Below are 18,851 nucleotides of genomic sequence, written 5' to 3' on the forward strand. Positions count from 1 at the left end.
TATGTTAACAGACATGACGTAATGACATGGCGACATGCAAAAATTTCCTGCGAAAACCTACCCGAACCACTCAAATAACAAAACATTATTATAACATAATTGCTGTGAATCGGGCTAAGGTTATTGTACTTGTTCAAATACTTATTTCGGATAATTTTTTACCAAAAAAAGTTACTGTCTGCAGCTTTAACTGAACCTTAACATTAACAAAGAATAAATAATGAAGAATAAAGAATGTGTTTTTTTACACAAAATGCATATTCACAAACTTGTAAAACAGCTTCCTTATAAGTACAGCAGCATTTCCTGAGAATTAACCTTTCATTTTAAATGCAGGCAGAACATAGTTTAGATGACTGACTGTCATGTCTCAACTCGCTAAAAGTGAAAGAAACTGCTCACAGGTCAGCGAAGGGAAAAAGAAAGATCTACAAATATTACCTCTGAGGTGAGTTTCATCTTTCTTTAGTTGTTTTCATGTATGAGTGTCATCTTAAGATGTCATTGCTGTGCTGAGGTCATTTTGATGATTTTATTGAAATTTCTGTCACGATCAAACGAGTGTTTTAGTGGGTGAATCACAGAAAGCTACAAATTTTGATATTGTTGGCACATGGTGTGTAATCACTGAATTTATTAGCAAGAGTTTTTTTTTTCTTCAAATAGTATTTCTTATGCACTCTTAACTGTAAGAAAAGACTCACGCTTCATGCATCTGCAGACAGTTTTGATTAAATACTCTGTCTATAAGGGAAACACTGTAACACTCATTCTGTCTACAATGAGCAGCATTTCAACTTCATTAACACTCTTTTGCCTAAGTTCCCTGGGGTTGTTATACACAAAAGAGTTAAAAATATAGAAATACAGAAATTCAAATAAATGTAAAGAAATGGAGAAAACAGCTTAGAAATGTAGTTTACTTCAAGGCATAAGCTTGATTCCTGTAAACCCATTCAGCTGTAAACAGCCCTTGGCTGTAGGTGTTTGGTTTTGGAAGACTGGCTGTGAGTTTCACACTCAATAAAAACCTGTTTTCTGAATTAGTCCTGTTTAACTGGTTCTGAAGACAAAAAAAAAAAAAAAAAAAAAAAAAAATAATAAAATAAAAAAAAAAAAAAAAACCTCCACCGTATACTTCCCTATTCAACTAAAAAAAATAAACATACAGGGGTGGCGTTCACCTCTTACCTAGGGTCTCTAAACATATTGAGTTACCTAAGTGTTGCACAGTAAAGTCACACGACATCTTCCCTATCCACCTTCCTCTCGAGTAAAGAGTAAACGTCATAGAGCGTAAGTTTATCAAAGCTCAAAGATTGGTCAGCGTCACATTGTTTTATGATGACTGACAGCTTTATGAGCCAATCAGCAGTCACTCACACAAGAAAATTTATGGATGTAACACACATAACTATGTTGCAATAGTTCTATCTTGGACAATACAGAAACACAAAAAAGAAAATGCCTCCTTTCAACTTAGAACCCAGCTGCTGCAGAAACTGCCACAGTCTCAGTACAAAAATTTATATTTTTTTTAAGCAAACACAGCGACACACAGGTTTCAGTTTTCATCCACATGGTTATGCAACACTTTGACAAAAAAAAGATATTTAATTAAATACAATACAACACAGGAACTGGTCACATGACAAAATAATTAACAACTCAAACCCAAAGACTCGTAAGGTGAACTGATAATTTCTGTTTCTGGTACAGACTGCATACAGTAGCTTCAGCTTATGTGAATGTCAAGTCACCTTTATTTATATACTGCCTTTTACAATACAGATTGTTTCAAAGCAGCTTTACAGTGATGTTTTCTTATTTGAAATGTGATTAACATTGCATCGGTAGATGTGTGTTTTTCTTCTTTCCACAATTTTGCTATTATTCTAGTGCAGTGACATGTTCGCCAAACTGAAAAGCCAGTTTCATTTCCCTCCCACACTGACGGCTCGATACTATGGAAACTTGTTTTTGCCATGGAATAAAAAAAAGAGGATTGTGACTTTATTTCACAATTCTGACATTTCTCAGAATAGAATTGCATGATATATAGGCAGAATTACGTGATAGTAAGTTAGAATTCTCTAATATAAACTTGCATTTGCAAGAAAAAAGTCAGAATTGTGAGTTAATATTTTTTTCTCTCAAATGTGAATTCAAATCTTACAATTTTGAACATATCTTTTTTCTCAGAATTGTGAGAAAATGTCTGGGTTACATGTGCACATCCAATGGTTTGACGGAACATCATAGGTGGGTGACGTCATGAAAAAGGAAGTATAAAGCCGGCCCAAACAGTTGCTGACAGACATGAAGGAAGTATGGCAAGATGATGCAGTGTCTTGTTCCCTCTTCATGAAACAGGCTTACAGTCATAACTTGTCATCGCCGCATCGCTTCTTGAAATGTAAGCTCCAGACAGAAGAGCTTTAGAAGCAGCCATACTCCCTGACTAAAATGGGCGATGACAACACGGTCAACTCATATACAAGATAAACAGTCTCAACTATCCACTTGCTCATCTTTTGCTTAGATGCTGAGGACCCCTTGTTAGGCAGACCATAGCAGACAAACAGCTGTTCAGATTTGCATCTTAAGATATAAGCATCTAAAGCCCGGACAGGGCAAAGCAAATAATTTTTTCCTTGGTCTGTGTGATGAGTGGGGCGGGGCCGAGAGCCGTGGGAACGGAGCGAGGCCGGTGGAGTAATTGAAACTGAGCGACAGTTATATTCAACAAATAAGTTATTTTTTTCTTAGACTACTGTATCTTCAGCTGCATAGAGTTTAAACCAGGAACGCCTCAACTGTAATATTAATATTAAATACTCCTGTCCTGAGAGCAGCACATAGTACACTAAAAATAACAGTAATATGAATATTGAGTACTCCTGCCCTGAGAGCAGCACATAGTACACTAAAAAGAACATTAATATGAATATTGAGTAGTCCTGTCCCGAGAGCAGTGCTAATGCTAATTCTAATGCTAACTGACTTTAAGAAATGTCATGGAGATTTGAATGAGTTCTATTGTCGCTCATATTGGTTTCACAAACAGCGCTGTAGCATTGGAAAAGCATGTTTTACTCCAGTTACTTCATAAACAAAAGTGCATACTATATTATATTTAGTCCATGATTATTTGTTCTGTGCATTTTTGTTCACTAATTATCTTAAATAAATTCACTTACCTCGCAATAAATGCCTCCCACGAAGCGTCAGTAACGTATCTGTCTAAAGTATTCCCTCCACACATCCAAATTTCATGACCCTGCCTCTGCTTCAATTTCATTGGTTGAATCTGTAAACCAATTGTAGTGGGACGAACTTGGGTGTCTCTTTAAATTTGTTCCATCAGTTGTCCAATCATACACATTCACGGTTCTATAAAAGGGGACTTTTAATGCACCGTGTTGTGCTCACCTCTTGTGCGTCATTGCCCGAGGCCCGCCCCTTCCTGGCTTAGACTCTTCCTGTCTTGCAGTTCCCGACATATAACTGTCTCATGTTGCTTGGCGACTGCTTTTAAATGCACTCCCGCTGCATTCCCATACCTTCTTGCCGGTTTGATGTCTGTTTGCGTGTGCGGCTGGACGTGTGATCATAGCTACAATAAAAAGGTGGAACAGTTTTAAGGAGGACTCATTCAGTGCAGCCTGCGGGCAAACGTATTTTGATGCTGCTGCTTTGTTTATGTTGTTTCATGTCTGTTTTGCAATCTAACACAGAGGCGTGAGTTGGCGCGGGTATTGGTCCTCTCCATTGGACCAACTTTTCTGCGTTCTGCTTATTGGACTGTAGAATTTGCAACTTGTTTCAGTTTGTTTTCATTTAATTGGCACCTGGTCGTGAAACTAGGGTGAATATCCAGTTATTTCTTTACAACTTCCCAGGTGTTTTGATTGGTTGGTTTAAGTCTTTATTTGTTTCCATTGTATTTCATTCAACTGCTAAGTATTATTATTATTATTATTATTATTATTATTATTATTATTATTATTATTATTTCTTTGATTATTTTTCTTTGAGAATTAAATTTGATTAACTGTGTTTTGTTCTGGGAATCGAGGTTTTAGGCAGACTGCTAGTTGGCCCTTGTGTGAGGTGGTGGGACTCTGTCAAAGGGTGCAGTGTGTTCACGTTTGACCTTACTGTGTGTGTGTGTGTGGTGTGAAGTGTGCACTTGGTGTTATGCTTCTGGCAATATAGTAGCCACATACTCATTAAGCTAGCCTACCTGCCTTAGGTAAACCTCGGTTTCCTTTTGTTTTGTTGGTTTTGTATGCCTTCTCTACTTCCATTCATAGTGTCGTTTTAAGATTAATATTCATATTTATTGTGAAATAAACATTTTGTATTTTTGGTATCCACGTCTCTTGCCTCTGTCCTTGGAAACCACATTCCTGTGTGCTTTTAGTAGGTAATTGATCTACAATAATGTTCCCTGTTAACAGGGTGGCGTAGTCAGCTGAGTTACAGTTTGCCCAATTAACTTCCCGCCACACAATCATTGTCCTTTCTGCCCTCAGAATGTTTTTGAGTAAGTAAAACTCCCATCTGCCATCTACAAGCATCTGTCCGGACCCCAATCTTTCTGTGGGGGAGCTCAGGTAGACACTCAGTTTTTGAGATTCTCTATGTGAGGAGCTGGCTTTAGATGCTTGGGGCTACTCAAGCCCAGCAGCCCCTGCCATAGACCGACTGATGGATTTAGCTGTCTCTTTAGTGGCCTGGAGAGACAAATCTGTTGCCCAACAGAGTTCACAATCGCCCTGCCCTCATCTAGGTCTCCAAGCAAATCAACCTGGTAGGCCTGCAAGCAGCAACATGGTGTGAAGCCTGACCAGTTGCTAAATATGCTTTACCCACCAAAGCCAATGTGGTTCTGACAGGCTTAGTGGGCAGCATCGGGGTCTTCAGGGATGCTGCCGAAGCAGGGGAGAGGTAACTAGTAAGCGTCTCTTACATCTTTGGCATCGACCCATAACCATGCTCTTTATAGCCTATTATCAATGAGTAGGGAGATGGAGCTGAACTAAACACACGATAGGAGGCTGGTTTACCCCACAACCTCGACACATCAGTGTGGAGATTGGAGAAAAACAGTAGACCCCGACACAGAGGTTGTGACAGCGAGGGCAGAAAATGTTTGTCTAATTTGCTTTTGGGACAAACATCCTGCCCCTAAGCTGGCTAGTCAATGTTTAATCTGGCAATAACCTCCACCAACTTTTCATATGCGGTAGACTGGACTGGCGAATCCGCAATCTCCCTATCAGTCTCAATAATGACAATATCTAACTTCTCAGGACTAGATAAATGCACAGTTTTTTCCCACCACTTTCAAGCAGACTCGGATAACTCTACTGCTTAAAAAAACACACATTTAATGCGCACTTGTACAGTGGTGTGAAAACGATTTTGCCCCTTTCCTGTTTTTTTATTTTTTGCATATGTCACACTTGAATTATTCAGATCTTCAAACAAATGTAAATATTACACAAAGATAATCAGAGTAAATACAAAATGCAGTTTTGAAATAATGATTTCCTTTGCTGTTGTGTTTAGGATCACTGACCTGTTGCATAACCCAAGTGCGCTTGAGCTTGAGGTCACAAACTGATGGCCGGACATTCTCCTTCAGAATTTTCTGATAGAGCGCAGAATTCATGGTTCCATTAATTATGGCAAGTCGTCCAGGTCCTGAAGCTGCAAAGCAGCCCCAGACCATCACACTACCACCACCATGTTTGACTGTTGGTATGATGTTTTTTTTTTTTTATGAAATGCTGTGTTGGTTTTACGCCAGATGTAATGGGACACACACCTTCCAAAAAGTTCAACTTTAGTTGCATCAGCCCACAGAATATTTGCCCAAAAGTCTTGGGGATAATCAAGATATTTTTTGGCAAATTGCAGATCAGAGCCTTTGTGTTCTTTTTGGTCAGCAGTGAATTTTGCCTTGGAACTCTCCCATGAATGCCATTTTTTCCCAGTCTCTTTCTTATTGTTGAATCGTGAACACTGAGCTTAATTGAGGCAAGTGAGGCCTGCAGTTCTTTAGATGTTGTTCTGGGTTCTTTTATGAGCTCCTGGATGAGTTGTTGTCGCGCTCTTGGAGTAATTTTGGTAGGCCGGCCACTCCTGGGAAGGTTCACCACTGTTCCAAGTTGTCTCTATTTGTGGATAATGGCTCTGATCGTGGTTTGCTGAAGTCCTAAACCCTTAGAAATGGCTTTATAACCCTTTCCAGACTGATACGTCAACTATTTTGTTTCTCATCTGTTCTTGAATTTCTTTAGATTGTGGTATGTTGCTTTTTAATTATGCTTCACTTTGTCAGACAGGTTCTATTTAAGTGATTTCTTTATTCAAAAGCAATAATCAGGCCTGCGTGTGGCTAGTGAAATTTAACTCCGCTTTCTAAAATAATGTTGTTAATCACAGTTCTTTCATGATTTAACAGAAGGGGGCAATTACTTTTTTATGTAGGGCCAGGCAGGTTTGGACAGCTTTCTTCCCTTCTTAAATTAAATCATAATTTAAAAACTCGATTTTGTATTTACTTGGATTATCTTTGTGTAATATAAAAATTAGTTTGATGATCTGAATCTTTTAAGCGTGACAAATATATAAAAAAAAATAAAAAACAAGAAGGGGGCAAAAACCTTTTCACTGTAGATAGTCACAGACCGGTCTCTCTCCTACCATTCATAGCGTAGATACTTGAATGAGACTTTTTCAACCAGGTATCTTCATTTCTCTTACTGAATAACCAGCTAGACCTTAACCAATCTGGTTTTAACACCAGCCATTCAAATGGGACTGCATTACTGTCAGTCACTGAAGCCTTGCGGATGCCGAAAGCTGACTCCAAATCATCAGTTCTCATTCTGCTAGGTCTGTCTGCTGCCTTTGACACTGTGAATCATCAGATCCTTCTGTCCACCCTCTTAACACTGGGCATCACAGGAACTCCACTTCTCTGGTTTGAATCCTATCTCACAGGTAGGTCTTTCAGGATTGCCTGGAGAGAGGGGGTATCCAAAGCACATCAGCTGGTCACGGGGTTCCCCAGGGCTCAGTTCTTGGACCCCTCCTCTTCTCCAAATACACTACAGCAATGGGTCCTATCATACAGGCACATGGTTTCTCCTACCATTGCTATGTTGATGACACAGCTCTACCTTATAAATTTGATAATTCCACAATATCTACACAAATCTCTAGCTGTCTGGCTGACATCTCGGCACTGATGAAAGAACACCACCTACAGGTTTACCTAGCCAAGAGAATTGTGAGTTATAAAGCCAGAATTGCGTGATTAAAAAAAGCAAGAAGCAAGAAAAGTCAGAATTGCTACTTTTCTGCAATTCTGACTTTATATCGCACAAATTTGTGAGTTTAACTTGCAATTCTGAGAAGAAAAAAAAATTAAGTTGCAAGATAAAAATACACAATTAGCCTACTTTTTTTATTATTATTTAGTGTCAGCAAAAAGCTGTTGCCCAACACAGATTCAACATGTTCAAAAAAAAACAAAAAAAAACCTGATGACGTCCACTTATATTTATTGGTGCAGAACACATTGAAACATTGAAAGTCAGCTAACACAAAAAAAAAAACAGCCAGATATTGCCCAATAGCTGCTCACTGTCAGGGATTCACCTCACGGCCACCTCCATCATCACCTGCACCTGATCCCAATTACTCCCGATCCCAATCGCCTGCACCCAGCAATCACAACTATAAAGCCCTCATCACGCCAGTACTCCGGTGTCCGGTCTACTCTGTGCATTTTCCCTCAGTGACTTTACTCATCCATTCTGTTTAATAAATCCCATCTTGTTCTATTCTCCGTCTCCACCTTGGTTTGTGACACCCACTGGCTTAAGCCTGATTTATACTTCTCCGTCGGCCCTACACAGTAGACTTTATGCCGTAGGCGTTTTCATTTATATTTCTGCATCATTGTCCATGTTGACGTGCAGTACACATGCAAACCGCTAGTCTGCAGTGTCCACGTGCATGTTGCTGGTGTAACCTGCAGTACCACGACAAAAGCCAAAGAAGAAGCGGCTCGTCAGAGAAGGTTTATAGCCGTGACTGTGGCAAATAAATATCAAATCATTATTTAAAACTACTATAGGAGACCACAACGGAACAGGAGAAGATGGCATTCTTTCCATCTCCACAAGCACTTGTACCACGGCAGATCAACATGTTGACAACTACTGTTGTATAATGTTATTTAGTATAATAAATAAGACATTTGTTGTTTGCTTTGTTTTATTTTATATAAGAAGGTATAACATTAAAATATATTAAAGTGCACATAAACACACATAACTCAAGTACATACGGAGGGAAGGATTCTAGCAGACCAATCACAGCGCTTGCTGTCCGTGTAGAATTGACGTGCTGTTAGATTTTTGGAGAGGTGCATGTCAGGCTACGGCGTAGGCCACTGTTTAGGATGTGCGTCTATTACTTAGATGCTGATTTTTACTGTAAAGTTAATCTTTTTTTCTGATCTCTTGAGAAATAATAATAATCTGTAGTAAAGCATTTGATTATCAGTAACAGGCTGAATGTTTTTTTTTCTTCTGAATGAAATCTGGTTAGATATTAAATGTATGAATAAGTCCATCCTCTTCAGTCAAATGCTGTATGCACCCTCGTTTAAATACTAATATATGTATGTACATAGGGCCATCAAAATGTTTACAGAACTGCTGTTTTCGAAGTTGTAGTGCTAGTGTGGTAAGACAGTTCTTTTCTTCTTGTCCAGCAGAAGAGAGTCCATGACAGAATACAATGTCTGTTTTACCTCAGCTTCTGGAGACACTGGAGGATCTAGAAAGTAAAAAACTGAAAAAGTTCAAATGGCACTTAAAGCATGATAGTCTTGCTTCAACTGCTGATGTGGAAAAGGCAGATGTCTTTGACACAGTGGATCATATGGTTGCCCGTTGTGGACCAGAGGGAGCTATGGAGATCACACTGAACATCCTGAGAAAGATGAATGAAAATCATCTTGCTGAATGCTTAGAGAACAAACTCAAAGGTAACCACACCTGCAAACCTAAGCTAGTATTACACAAATTGCAATGCAAAACAGTCAAACAACCTATAGATTAGTTCATGCGGGATTTGAGCACGTACCAAACCTCTGAATTCTCAGTTTGATTGCCACTCCACTCATAGAATGTTTGTTTTTACAAGAGCTGTTTATGAACACTCACAAAAGCATTTTACAGATACTGTACCTAAGTGTAAAACATCTAGTTGACTGATTAGTGCTATGAAGCAATTTCTCACTTAATATTTATCTGTAAAATGTTTATTTCTATCATTTTTTGCTCTAATTTTCTTTCTCCTTGCAGATCAACAAAAATGCCCAGAGACCACAAAGAGACACCATGAAAAACAAGGTATCAAACATTAGCATAACAGAAAGACTTACAGCTGTGCAGTGGTTTCGTATTATACATAAGATGAACAAAGAAAAACAAGGACAAAACCTAAAGAACAAAGAAAATCAGAATCAGAAAGAGTTTTATTGCCAAGTATGCTTGCGCATACAAGGAATTTGTATTACTGACATAAGCTTCCAGTACACAGAGACAATAACAACGCACAGACAAAAAAAAAGTTCAATATAAAGACAAATATTGCAAAATAAATCGAATTATGAAATAGAATAGAGTGAGATACAGGGATGTACTAGGATGGAGGTTGTAACAAATAAATATAAGGATATTGCACTTTTTTATTGCATAAGTGGGGAACACTTAACTGTTCATGAGGTAGACTGCCTGGGGGAAGAAACTGTTCTTGTGCCTGCCTGTCCTGATATTTTCTGCTCTGAAGCGCCGGCCAGATGGAAAAAGTTCAAAAAGGGGATAACTTGGATGTGAGGGAACCAGAATGATTTTCTGAGCCCTTTTCCTCACTCTGGATGTATACAGTTCTTGAAGGGTGGGCAGGGGAGCACCAATAATCCTTTCAGCAGTCCCAACCATTCTCTGTAGTCTTCTGATGTCTGATTTTGTAGCTGAACCAAACCAGACAGTTATTGAAGTGCACAGTACAGACTCAATGACGGCTGAGTAGAACTGTTTCAGCAGCTCCTGTGGCAGGTTAAACTTCCTCATCTGGCATAAGAAGTACAACCTTTGTTGGGCCTTTTTATCAGTGGAGTCAATGTGATTGCCCCACTTCAGCTCCAGGTTGTGAAGACTGAACCAGACAGCCAGCTGCTCAACCTCTTGTCTGTAAGCAGACTCGTCACAGTCCTGGATGAGACCAGTAGCCGCATTTCCACTGTTGGGCCAAAAGTGGGCATGCTAGTGCGTGCCAGGGCCAGTAGCGTTTCCACTGTCACTTCCGGGGCTTGATCGTGCCTCGTCGGTGCTTCCTCGGGGCCAATGGCCCGGGTTTTTTGGCCCGACGAAAACCTTGGGCCAAAACGGGCCAGCTGGAGCTAGAGGAGTGGTTATGAACAAAGGCGGAGTTTCTCCGCGTCTGGAGAGAGTCTGTGCCGTTCATTTCAGAAAGCTAAAAGCTACAACACCAGCATTAAAAACTTTTTAAAATAAGTTGAGCTCAAAACTCACTTTCAGTCAGCAGCGATTGTTTGAAATAACTTGATCCGATATGGATTATAATCACCATACAAGGCAGAAATATTTATAAGCGATATAAAAGATTATGCACGCTAGCCATTAACATTACCATAGTATACATGGTAAATATGACCACTGGAGAAATCAGACGTCAGCCTCTTATTCTCTATCACAATCGTGTATTTATTTAGTATCATATTTTATTTGTCATAAGTCTCGTCTCGTTTAGTTTTTGTTCGGGATCTTTTATAAAAATATAGAAATTATCATTCATTCACGGCTGATCACTGAGATGGCCAGTGATTCGATGAACGAGCCGTATAACATCAACTCTGCAATGGATATTAATCTCCAAAGTATAGTGAAAACTCTATTAATTAGCACAGTAACAAGATTGGCAGTTTAAGACATTAACTTGTAAGCACAAAACACAAGATACTTATCTTTTCAATATGAATAAGGCTTTATTAGATAAATCTAAGACATATAAACTAATCTAACACATAAGCACACGTACTCACATTCACACAAGTTGCAGGAGGATAGAAAGTTAGGAAAGAACGGGTTTAAGAAAATGAAAATGTGAAATCCCAAGTTTACATCAATACGTGAAATTGCATAGACATGAACAACCATCAATCACTTAATTAACCCTCGCATTGAGTTCCTCAATTAGGTTAAAATTATATTAGATAGCTACACCAGTTTAGATCAGAGTCTGGAGGTAAGTTACTTGCGTTGCCTGTGTAAAGGGGGTTCCCTTTGTTGTCGTTGAAAAGGGGGTTTCCCGAGGTTGCTGATTGGCTGGAAGTTCAGTAGTCGTTGAAGTGACGTCTTGGGAAGCCCGTGGTTGGGCGTTGGCTGACAATGCGCAGTTGTGGGCTGGTTGAAGTTTAACGGGCACTCGAGGTCAGACTCGGAGACATGGCGTTACAAAACTTAGCTCAGAACACAAAACTCTCAAACGGAAAAGAAAAGAAACTAAAGTAAAAGAAAAGAAGTAAAGTCTGACGAGACTAGGAACCGCACTCAAAGAACGTTAAAAGTGATGACAAAAAGAATGGCTAAAAGCAAAAGCTAAAAGAAAAAGCTAAAAGCAAAATTTGATGGAGTCCTGAGTATTTAAACTGGCCTTTCGGCCACACCTCAAATGTTGTCTTGACCAATTAGATATTGTCTTTGCTCGGGGTGTTGCGATGTTTGTCCCACCCATTCATAAATCATATGTTATCATATCAATCACGTGGTCCAAATTTTCCCGCTCTTGCAGGGTATAATTTTGGACATTATTCCTATGATAAGAAAATGATACATTTGACAAATAATTGGTGGTCAGAAATGTTTCAGGCAAGAAGATTGAAACAAACACATACTAAACATGAATATGAATCCTTAAGCTATTCAATATTTACTAAAAAGACATACACAATAAGTGATTAGAAACATGATAGTCGAATGTGTGAGTTTTATGGATGGTGTCTTGTAGTTTGTGATGGCTCTCAGACCTTTCCACACTGATGTTGAGTCATTGGAAGTGAACTGATCTTCCAACTTTTTAGTGTAGGTTCTTTTAGCCACAAACGAGGCTCTGTTAAAACAACTATAAATGGTTAAACTCAGCTAAACATCTATTTAAAAATTATTTGTTGTGGGTCGGTGTTTGGGGAAGATTAATCTGTAACCAGTGAATGTAAACAGTAAGAACAAATTTTAGCTGTTGCGACATGTCAGTGGTGTTACAGTTATATTACAGCAGCACCTCAAATCCCAAGCTTTTTAATACAGGATTTGCAAAATGTTCATTCATGAGAAATGAGACAGTTCCCACTTTATTTGGATAATTTTACTCATCTGGATAGCAACCTTTAAATAGGATTAATTATGTACATATGTTAATGTGAAAAAGTTAGGACACCCTATTGAATTCCATGGTTTTCCATATCAGGACATAAAAAAATAATTTGGTTTTTGCAAAGTTGCATCTGAACAAACCATAAGACTTGAGATAGGTTGAGATGTTTGGCCATAATGCACAGAAAACCAAACACAGCATATTGGCACAAGCACCTCATCCCAAAAGTCACACATGCTGGTGGAAGGCTGATGATTTTGGACTTGTTTTGTAGCCACAGGCCCTGAGGCCCATTGAGTCGACCATGAACTCCTTTGTATAGCAAAGTATTCTAGAGTCAAATGTATAGCCATCCATCTGACAGCTAAAGCTTGGCCAAAACTGGGTCATGCAACTGGACAAGGATCCCAAGCACAGCAGGAAAAACTACAACAGAATGGCTGAAAAAGAAAAGAATCAAGGGGTTGCAATGGTTGAAGTCCAGACCTCATTCTGACTGAAATGCTGTGGTGAAAACTGTGTATAAACAAGTGTCCACAAACCTCAATAAACTTGAGCAATGTTGTAAAGAAGAGTGGGCCAATACTCCTCCAGAACAATCTGATAAAGTCGTACTGATAATTATTACTTCAAGTTATTGCTGCTAAAAGTAGATCTACAAGTAGTTGAATCATAGGGTGTCCTTAGTTTTTCAACCATGGCTTTTTTTATCTTGGCATTATTTTTTGTAAAAAAAAATAATATATAATAAATAATAATAATAAAATAATGATAGTGTGATGTATTATGTGTTGTTCATCTGAGGTTTTATCTTCTAAATTTCAAGACCTTAGACATTAAATGTATTTCACTTATTTAACTTAATTTTTGTTTATAAGTTACATACTCTATTAAAAAAAAAATCCTAGTGTTGAAGTCCATAAAATATTTAAGATCTATTCATATTAAAATCTAATTCGCGTAATATTAATATACTATCTGAACCACAGCTATTCACTTTCATTGTCAAAATTACACTTTAAAAATGATACTCTCTATTAATAACAATCTCAAAACAATGTAAACATATTGAAATAAGACATTTTGATATTAACTTAGTAAGTTTCCCATTGTTTATCATGGAAATAGTCTTTGAACTTCTGATCACTCTTGTACGTTACAATCAACAGCTTTGATCTTTGAGTGATTTTTTTTTATCTGATTTGATCTTTGCCTTGCTTCTTTGTGTATATTTTTGGATTTCCTTTCATTAAACTACTGCGTTAGGATCCTACTACTAAGATGTTAAAAAATAATAATTTAATGAAAAAAAATGACAACAAATTGACATTCAGCCTATTTTTAAAATTTCCTGAAAACGTCCCACCTCATCTTGTGGATTTGTGTAACTCTGTGCAACACTGTGACAATAGTATATTATGAGAAATGCATGTAAACCTGTTGTAGGTGACTAAGGGCCCTTTAAGAAAATGAGTTAATATTATTATATATGATAAATTTCTGTAAGAAACATAATCTCTTTTACATTCTCTTTCAGTTGACAAAGCCCCCGGACAGATTGACAGCAGCACTGAGACTGGAGTCAGTGTTGATGTGAAAGCTGAAACAGGTGCAACTGTAAATGCTCATTTATTGACTGGAAACACCTTCACAGGACAAGTAAACTTTTACAACTCAGCTGCTACAGGAAAAGGTACATGTACATTATTATGACAAGACACACTTTTAATACTAACATTTTAGTAAGGACTGGTAATGTGATTTTAATCAAAGACTAACTTTAATACCATTTTCACTTTTTATCTATATATTCTGTTTATTTCCCTCATTTCATATGCATCGTTTCTATCTGCTCACGGATTAACTGAAATGCTCAGAGACAGCAGAGAAGCAAAGAGAAGAACAAGGTAAACCAATATTAAAAGATAGAGAGAGTCATTCATTCAGAAAAACCTGATTTGCAGAAATGAAGACAGTGCTAAGTATATATTTTGATTGTCAGTGCGAGTATGTATACAGAAAAGGCTGATTAAGACACAAAAGCTGCTTTTCTGAGGAGTCGAGATAATGTCTTAACTCCATCAGAGGCAGTTCACAGTCACGGCCATGAGTGTAATCTGTTGTAAGAGCAAATCTGCTGCATAGTTCAGGACACCTGGAATACGAATGGCCCACAGAGATTTTAGCCTCCGCTGACTCCAAAGGGGCAGATGGTGGGAAAGTTGTGACATGACAGGAACAAATACAAGCCACCGTCACTGTGTTGTCTATCCGGACTAACATGTGCTTTCCTTGAACCCAAGTATGCCCTTCAGGGCAAAAACCACTGTCAACAAGTCCAATTGATATGCCAATGGAGCCGAGAGCATGTCCAGGTCCCTGAGACTGCAAACCTTATGTCTGTGGCACATGGCACCCCAGCCTATCTTAGAGGTATTTGTTATTACAACAACACACCTGTAGACCTATGCCAGGGGTACCCCGGCCGCTAGCAATATAGGATCGGTCTAAGGGCTGAATGTGTGACACCATTGCCATGTAACTGGTACATGGTGAGTATCATGGTGGGGACTTGGTTGCGCAGCCCGTGCTGAAGCGGTTTCATGTGCATCAACCCGCAATCACACACTCAATCTGATGGACATCAGTGTACCCCCATGCTGCCCCAGCATCAAGGGTGGTGAGTACGAAGAAGCCAATATATTGTGTTCTGGAAGAAAAAAAGTACCTTTCATGATTTTGTCAGCTCTTCATGCACTCCTCATGCACTGAAGTGTCTCAAACCTAAACGTCACATCATAAGACAGATGCTCGGCCAAGCCGTCTGATTCACGCCCACTCTCCAGTGCAGCAAGCGAGAGTTCCTCGTCCCAAGCCTTTAGCAGACATGTTTAAACCATCAAAGTAATTTACTCACAGTTCTAACATGCTGTTTTCTAAGCCCACACAACTAAAAGCATTGCCCTGTGATGGAAATCATGTCACAAGTGAAACTGAAATCACAGTCAGGTGTTGCTGAGGGATTTTGTGACATTTTCATTTATTAGTGGAAAACAGATAATGAAATAAATGACTGAAATTATTTATAATATAACTTTACATCATGTTTAAAGGATTAGTTCAACCAATTACCATTACAGGAGAAAACCAATCAGCTGTGCCATGTGATAATGTCATCAGGTCAGACTGAGTTAGAGCTATCGGACTGTGCTATCTAGAATTTCATGCTAGAACTCTGTATTTATATTTATATATTTACTATTTATATATTATTATTATAATTATTATAACAAATATTATTATATATTATTTGATATATATTTACTTACTCTTTGTTGTTGTTTTTTTAAAGGCTCAGTTACAGTGGACAGTAAGGCTGCTCTTCATGATTACACAGAGAAACTGAAAAACAAATTAAACCAGGACTGTGAGCGGATATTGGTTGGTAATTCACAGACCGGCCATCAGAAATACCTGAATGATATTTACACTGATCTATATGTGGTGCAGAATGAGACTGGAGGAAGAGTGAATGACCATGAGGTGAGACAGATCGAACTGAATCTCAAACAGTCTAATTGCAAGGATACACCAATCGAGTGCAGTAACATTTTCAAAGTCAATATGGGTAGAAGAAACAGAAAGGTGCTGACGATGGGGATCGCAGGAGTGGGAAAAACAGTCTCTGTTAGTAAATTCATCCTTGACTGGGCTGAAGGAAAAGAAAATCAGGACATATCCTTAATTTTTCCTCTGCCGTTCCGTGAACTAAATCTGATCACACAGAAATTGAGTCTCATGGAGCTGCTTCACAAATTCTGCTTCAGCAGTTCTGAACAACTGCCCTCTCTTCCTGAAGGTGATGGTGAGGTCATGTTCATCTTTGATGGGCTAGATGAATGTCGCTTCCCTTTGAGCTTTAAAAAAAATGACAGCATTACAAGTGTTCATGAAAAAACAACATTGAGTAATATGATTACAAGCCTGATCAAAACACATCTTGTTCCCTCTGCTCTCATCTGGATCACATCCAGACCAGCAGCAGCCAGTCTGATACCCCGAGACTACATTAATCAGGTGACAGAGGTGCGAGGATTCAATGATGAGCAAAAAGAGAAATACTTCAATAAAAACAGCAGTGCTGAGGTTGCTGGAATCATTATCCGTCACATCAGGAAAATCAGGAGCCTGTACATCATGTGCCACATCCCCGTCTTCTGCTGGATCTCTCTCAATGTTCTTCAGCCTCTACTGGATCAAAAGGGCAATGACAAAATGCCCACAACTCTCACAGGGATGTACATAAACTTCTTAATTTCTCAGCAGCAAAAGATGGTAGAAAAATACTGTGATGACCCTGAATCCAAAGACAATGCAATGTCTTTTGATAAGATTATTCTGAAGCTTGGGGAGCTGGCGTTTAAACAGCTAGAGAAAGGACATCTGATTTTCTACAAAGAAGATCTTGAGGAGTGTGGATTAGATGTCAGTGATGGGTCTGTGTTTTCTGGGTTATGCACTCAGATTTTTCATAAGGCCGTTTCAACAAGAAATGTTTACAGCTTTGTACATCTCAGCATCCAAGAGTTCCTTGCTGGTCTCTATGTGTTTTTGATTTACAAAGATGAGAAAGCAAACCCATTTCTTCAATCCAGGAAAGAAAAAGTTGCATGGAAATTCTCCAAAAAGCCACTGTTTCACCTTCACAAGGCTGCGATCAACAAGGCCTTACAAAGTAAGAATGGACACCTTGACCTTTTCCTCCGGTTCCTCTTGGGGCTTTCACTGGAGTCCAATCAGCGTGACCTGACGGAACTACTGCCAAAACTGAAGCTTAAAACAGAGAAAATTAAATACACTGCTGAATATATCAGAAAGAAAATAGAGGAGGAGAACTCAGTAGAGAGGACCATCAATCTCTTCTACTGTCTGAGTGAACTGAAAGATGACTACGTAGAGGAAATCCAGAAGAATTTCAGAACAGGAAATCTTTCTGTAGAGAATCTGTCCTCTGCTCAGTGGTCAGCTCTGGTGTTTGTGCTCCTGATATCAGAAGAAACACAAGAAATATTTGAGCTGCAGAAATACGGAAGATCTGATGAAACACTGATGAGACTGCTGCCAGTCATCAAAAACACCAAAAGAGCGCTGTGAGAGTCTTCTTTACATTCATTTATATAAACTGTTATTGGGTTTTATTTTACATGGGAATACTGTTTTGAAAAATTAAAAAAATTTAAATACTATATATCATTTGTGTGTAATGATATTAAATGGCAATAAATCTAATGCTGTACTTATGGCCTTTATGTATAGTGCAGTATATGGTCTAACGAATAATTGTAACTACAGTTATAACATATTGTAATACTTTACAGCTTTAGAAAGTAAAATGCATTAAAATACATGACCAAAAAAACAAAAAACAAACACAGAATCTGCCAAAATTTTAAAGCATTTTAACTTTGGTTACAATTATTTATAAAGAGGTATAATAAGTTACAATGTACATTATGAATACCTTTGTAACTCATTATACATTAGGGCTTCAAGTAAATTCTTGTCAAGTTTAATAATTACATAATAGATCTGGGCTAGTATGTATAAAACTTCTCAGAAATGCTTTTAAGAATAGTCTTAAGCTGTGATTTAGGTGTCAAAATTTCTTAGTTTCAAGTAGGATTATTTGTTCTTCCCACAGGCTACGTAACTGTATGCTCACTAGTCAGTCCTGTGAAAGTTTGTCTTCATCTCTGCAATCATCAAACTCAGCTCTGAGAGAGCTGGACCTTAGCTGTAATGAGCTGCAGGATTCTGGAGTGGAACTTCTCTCTGATGGACTGAAGAGTCCAAACTGTCAGCTAGAGATACTGAGGTTTGAGTTTGAAATATTTACATTGTTTTGATTTTTCCTGTTAATTATAAATCATCACATTGCTCTGATTTATCATGTGTTTTTTAGACTGCCCATATGTAGCCTCACAGCTCAGTGCTGTAAAAGTTTGTCATCAGCTCTACTGTCATCTGTCATTGGAGAGCTGGATCTGAGTAACAATGACCTGCAGGATTCTGGAGTGAAGCTTCTCTCTGATGGACTGAAGAGCTTACACTGTCAGCTAAAGATACTGAGGTAAATGTTTTTTTTTTCATAAAATAAACAACAAAATTCTACCTAAATAAAATGACAATTCAATTTCATTATCAAACTGCTCTCAATACAATGCCAGAACTGTCACGATACGCACACAGACAGGTAGATCCAATTGCAGTAAGTCTTTATTAGGGGCAATCCAAAATCATAAATCCAGCCAGGCAGGGGTCAAAACCAAACATAAACCGTCCAAAACACGAAACACTCACGA

At 38.4% G+C, this 18,851-nt stretch overlaps 1 protein-coding gene across 1 annotated transcript; it reads left to right on the forward strand.

Annotated features, from left to right (window-relative positions):
* Positions 1 to 356: 356 nt before the first annotated feature.
* LOC109113572 (NACHT, LRR and PYD domains-containing protein 3-like) lies at positions 357 to 18,623 on the forward strand. Its single transcript, XM_042722828.1, has 8 exons — positions 357 to 448; positions 8,804 to 9,076; positions 9,396 to 9,443; positions 14,027 to 14,182; positions 14,367 to 14,396; positions 15,842 to 17,639; positions 18,191 to 18,364; positions 18,452 to 18,623. Exons 2-8 carry the CDS (start codon positions 8,827 to 8,829, stop codon positions 18,621 to 18,623), a joined length of 2,628 nt encoding a protein of 875 aa, XP_042578762.1. The 5' UTR covers positions 357 to 448; positions 8,804 to 8,826.
* Positions 18,624 to 18,851: the final 228 nt, after the last annotated feature.

The sequence above is a fragment of the Cyprinus carpio genome, chromosome B4 (genome assembly GCF_018340385.1).
Source record: "Cyprinus carpio isolate SPL01 chromosome B4, ASM1834038v1, whole genome shotgun sequence".
NCBI lineage: Eukaryota > Metazoa > Chordata > Actinopteri > Cypriniformes > Cyprinidae > Cyprinus > Cyprinus carpio.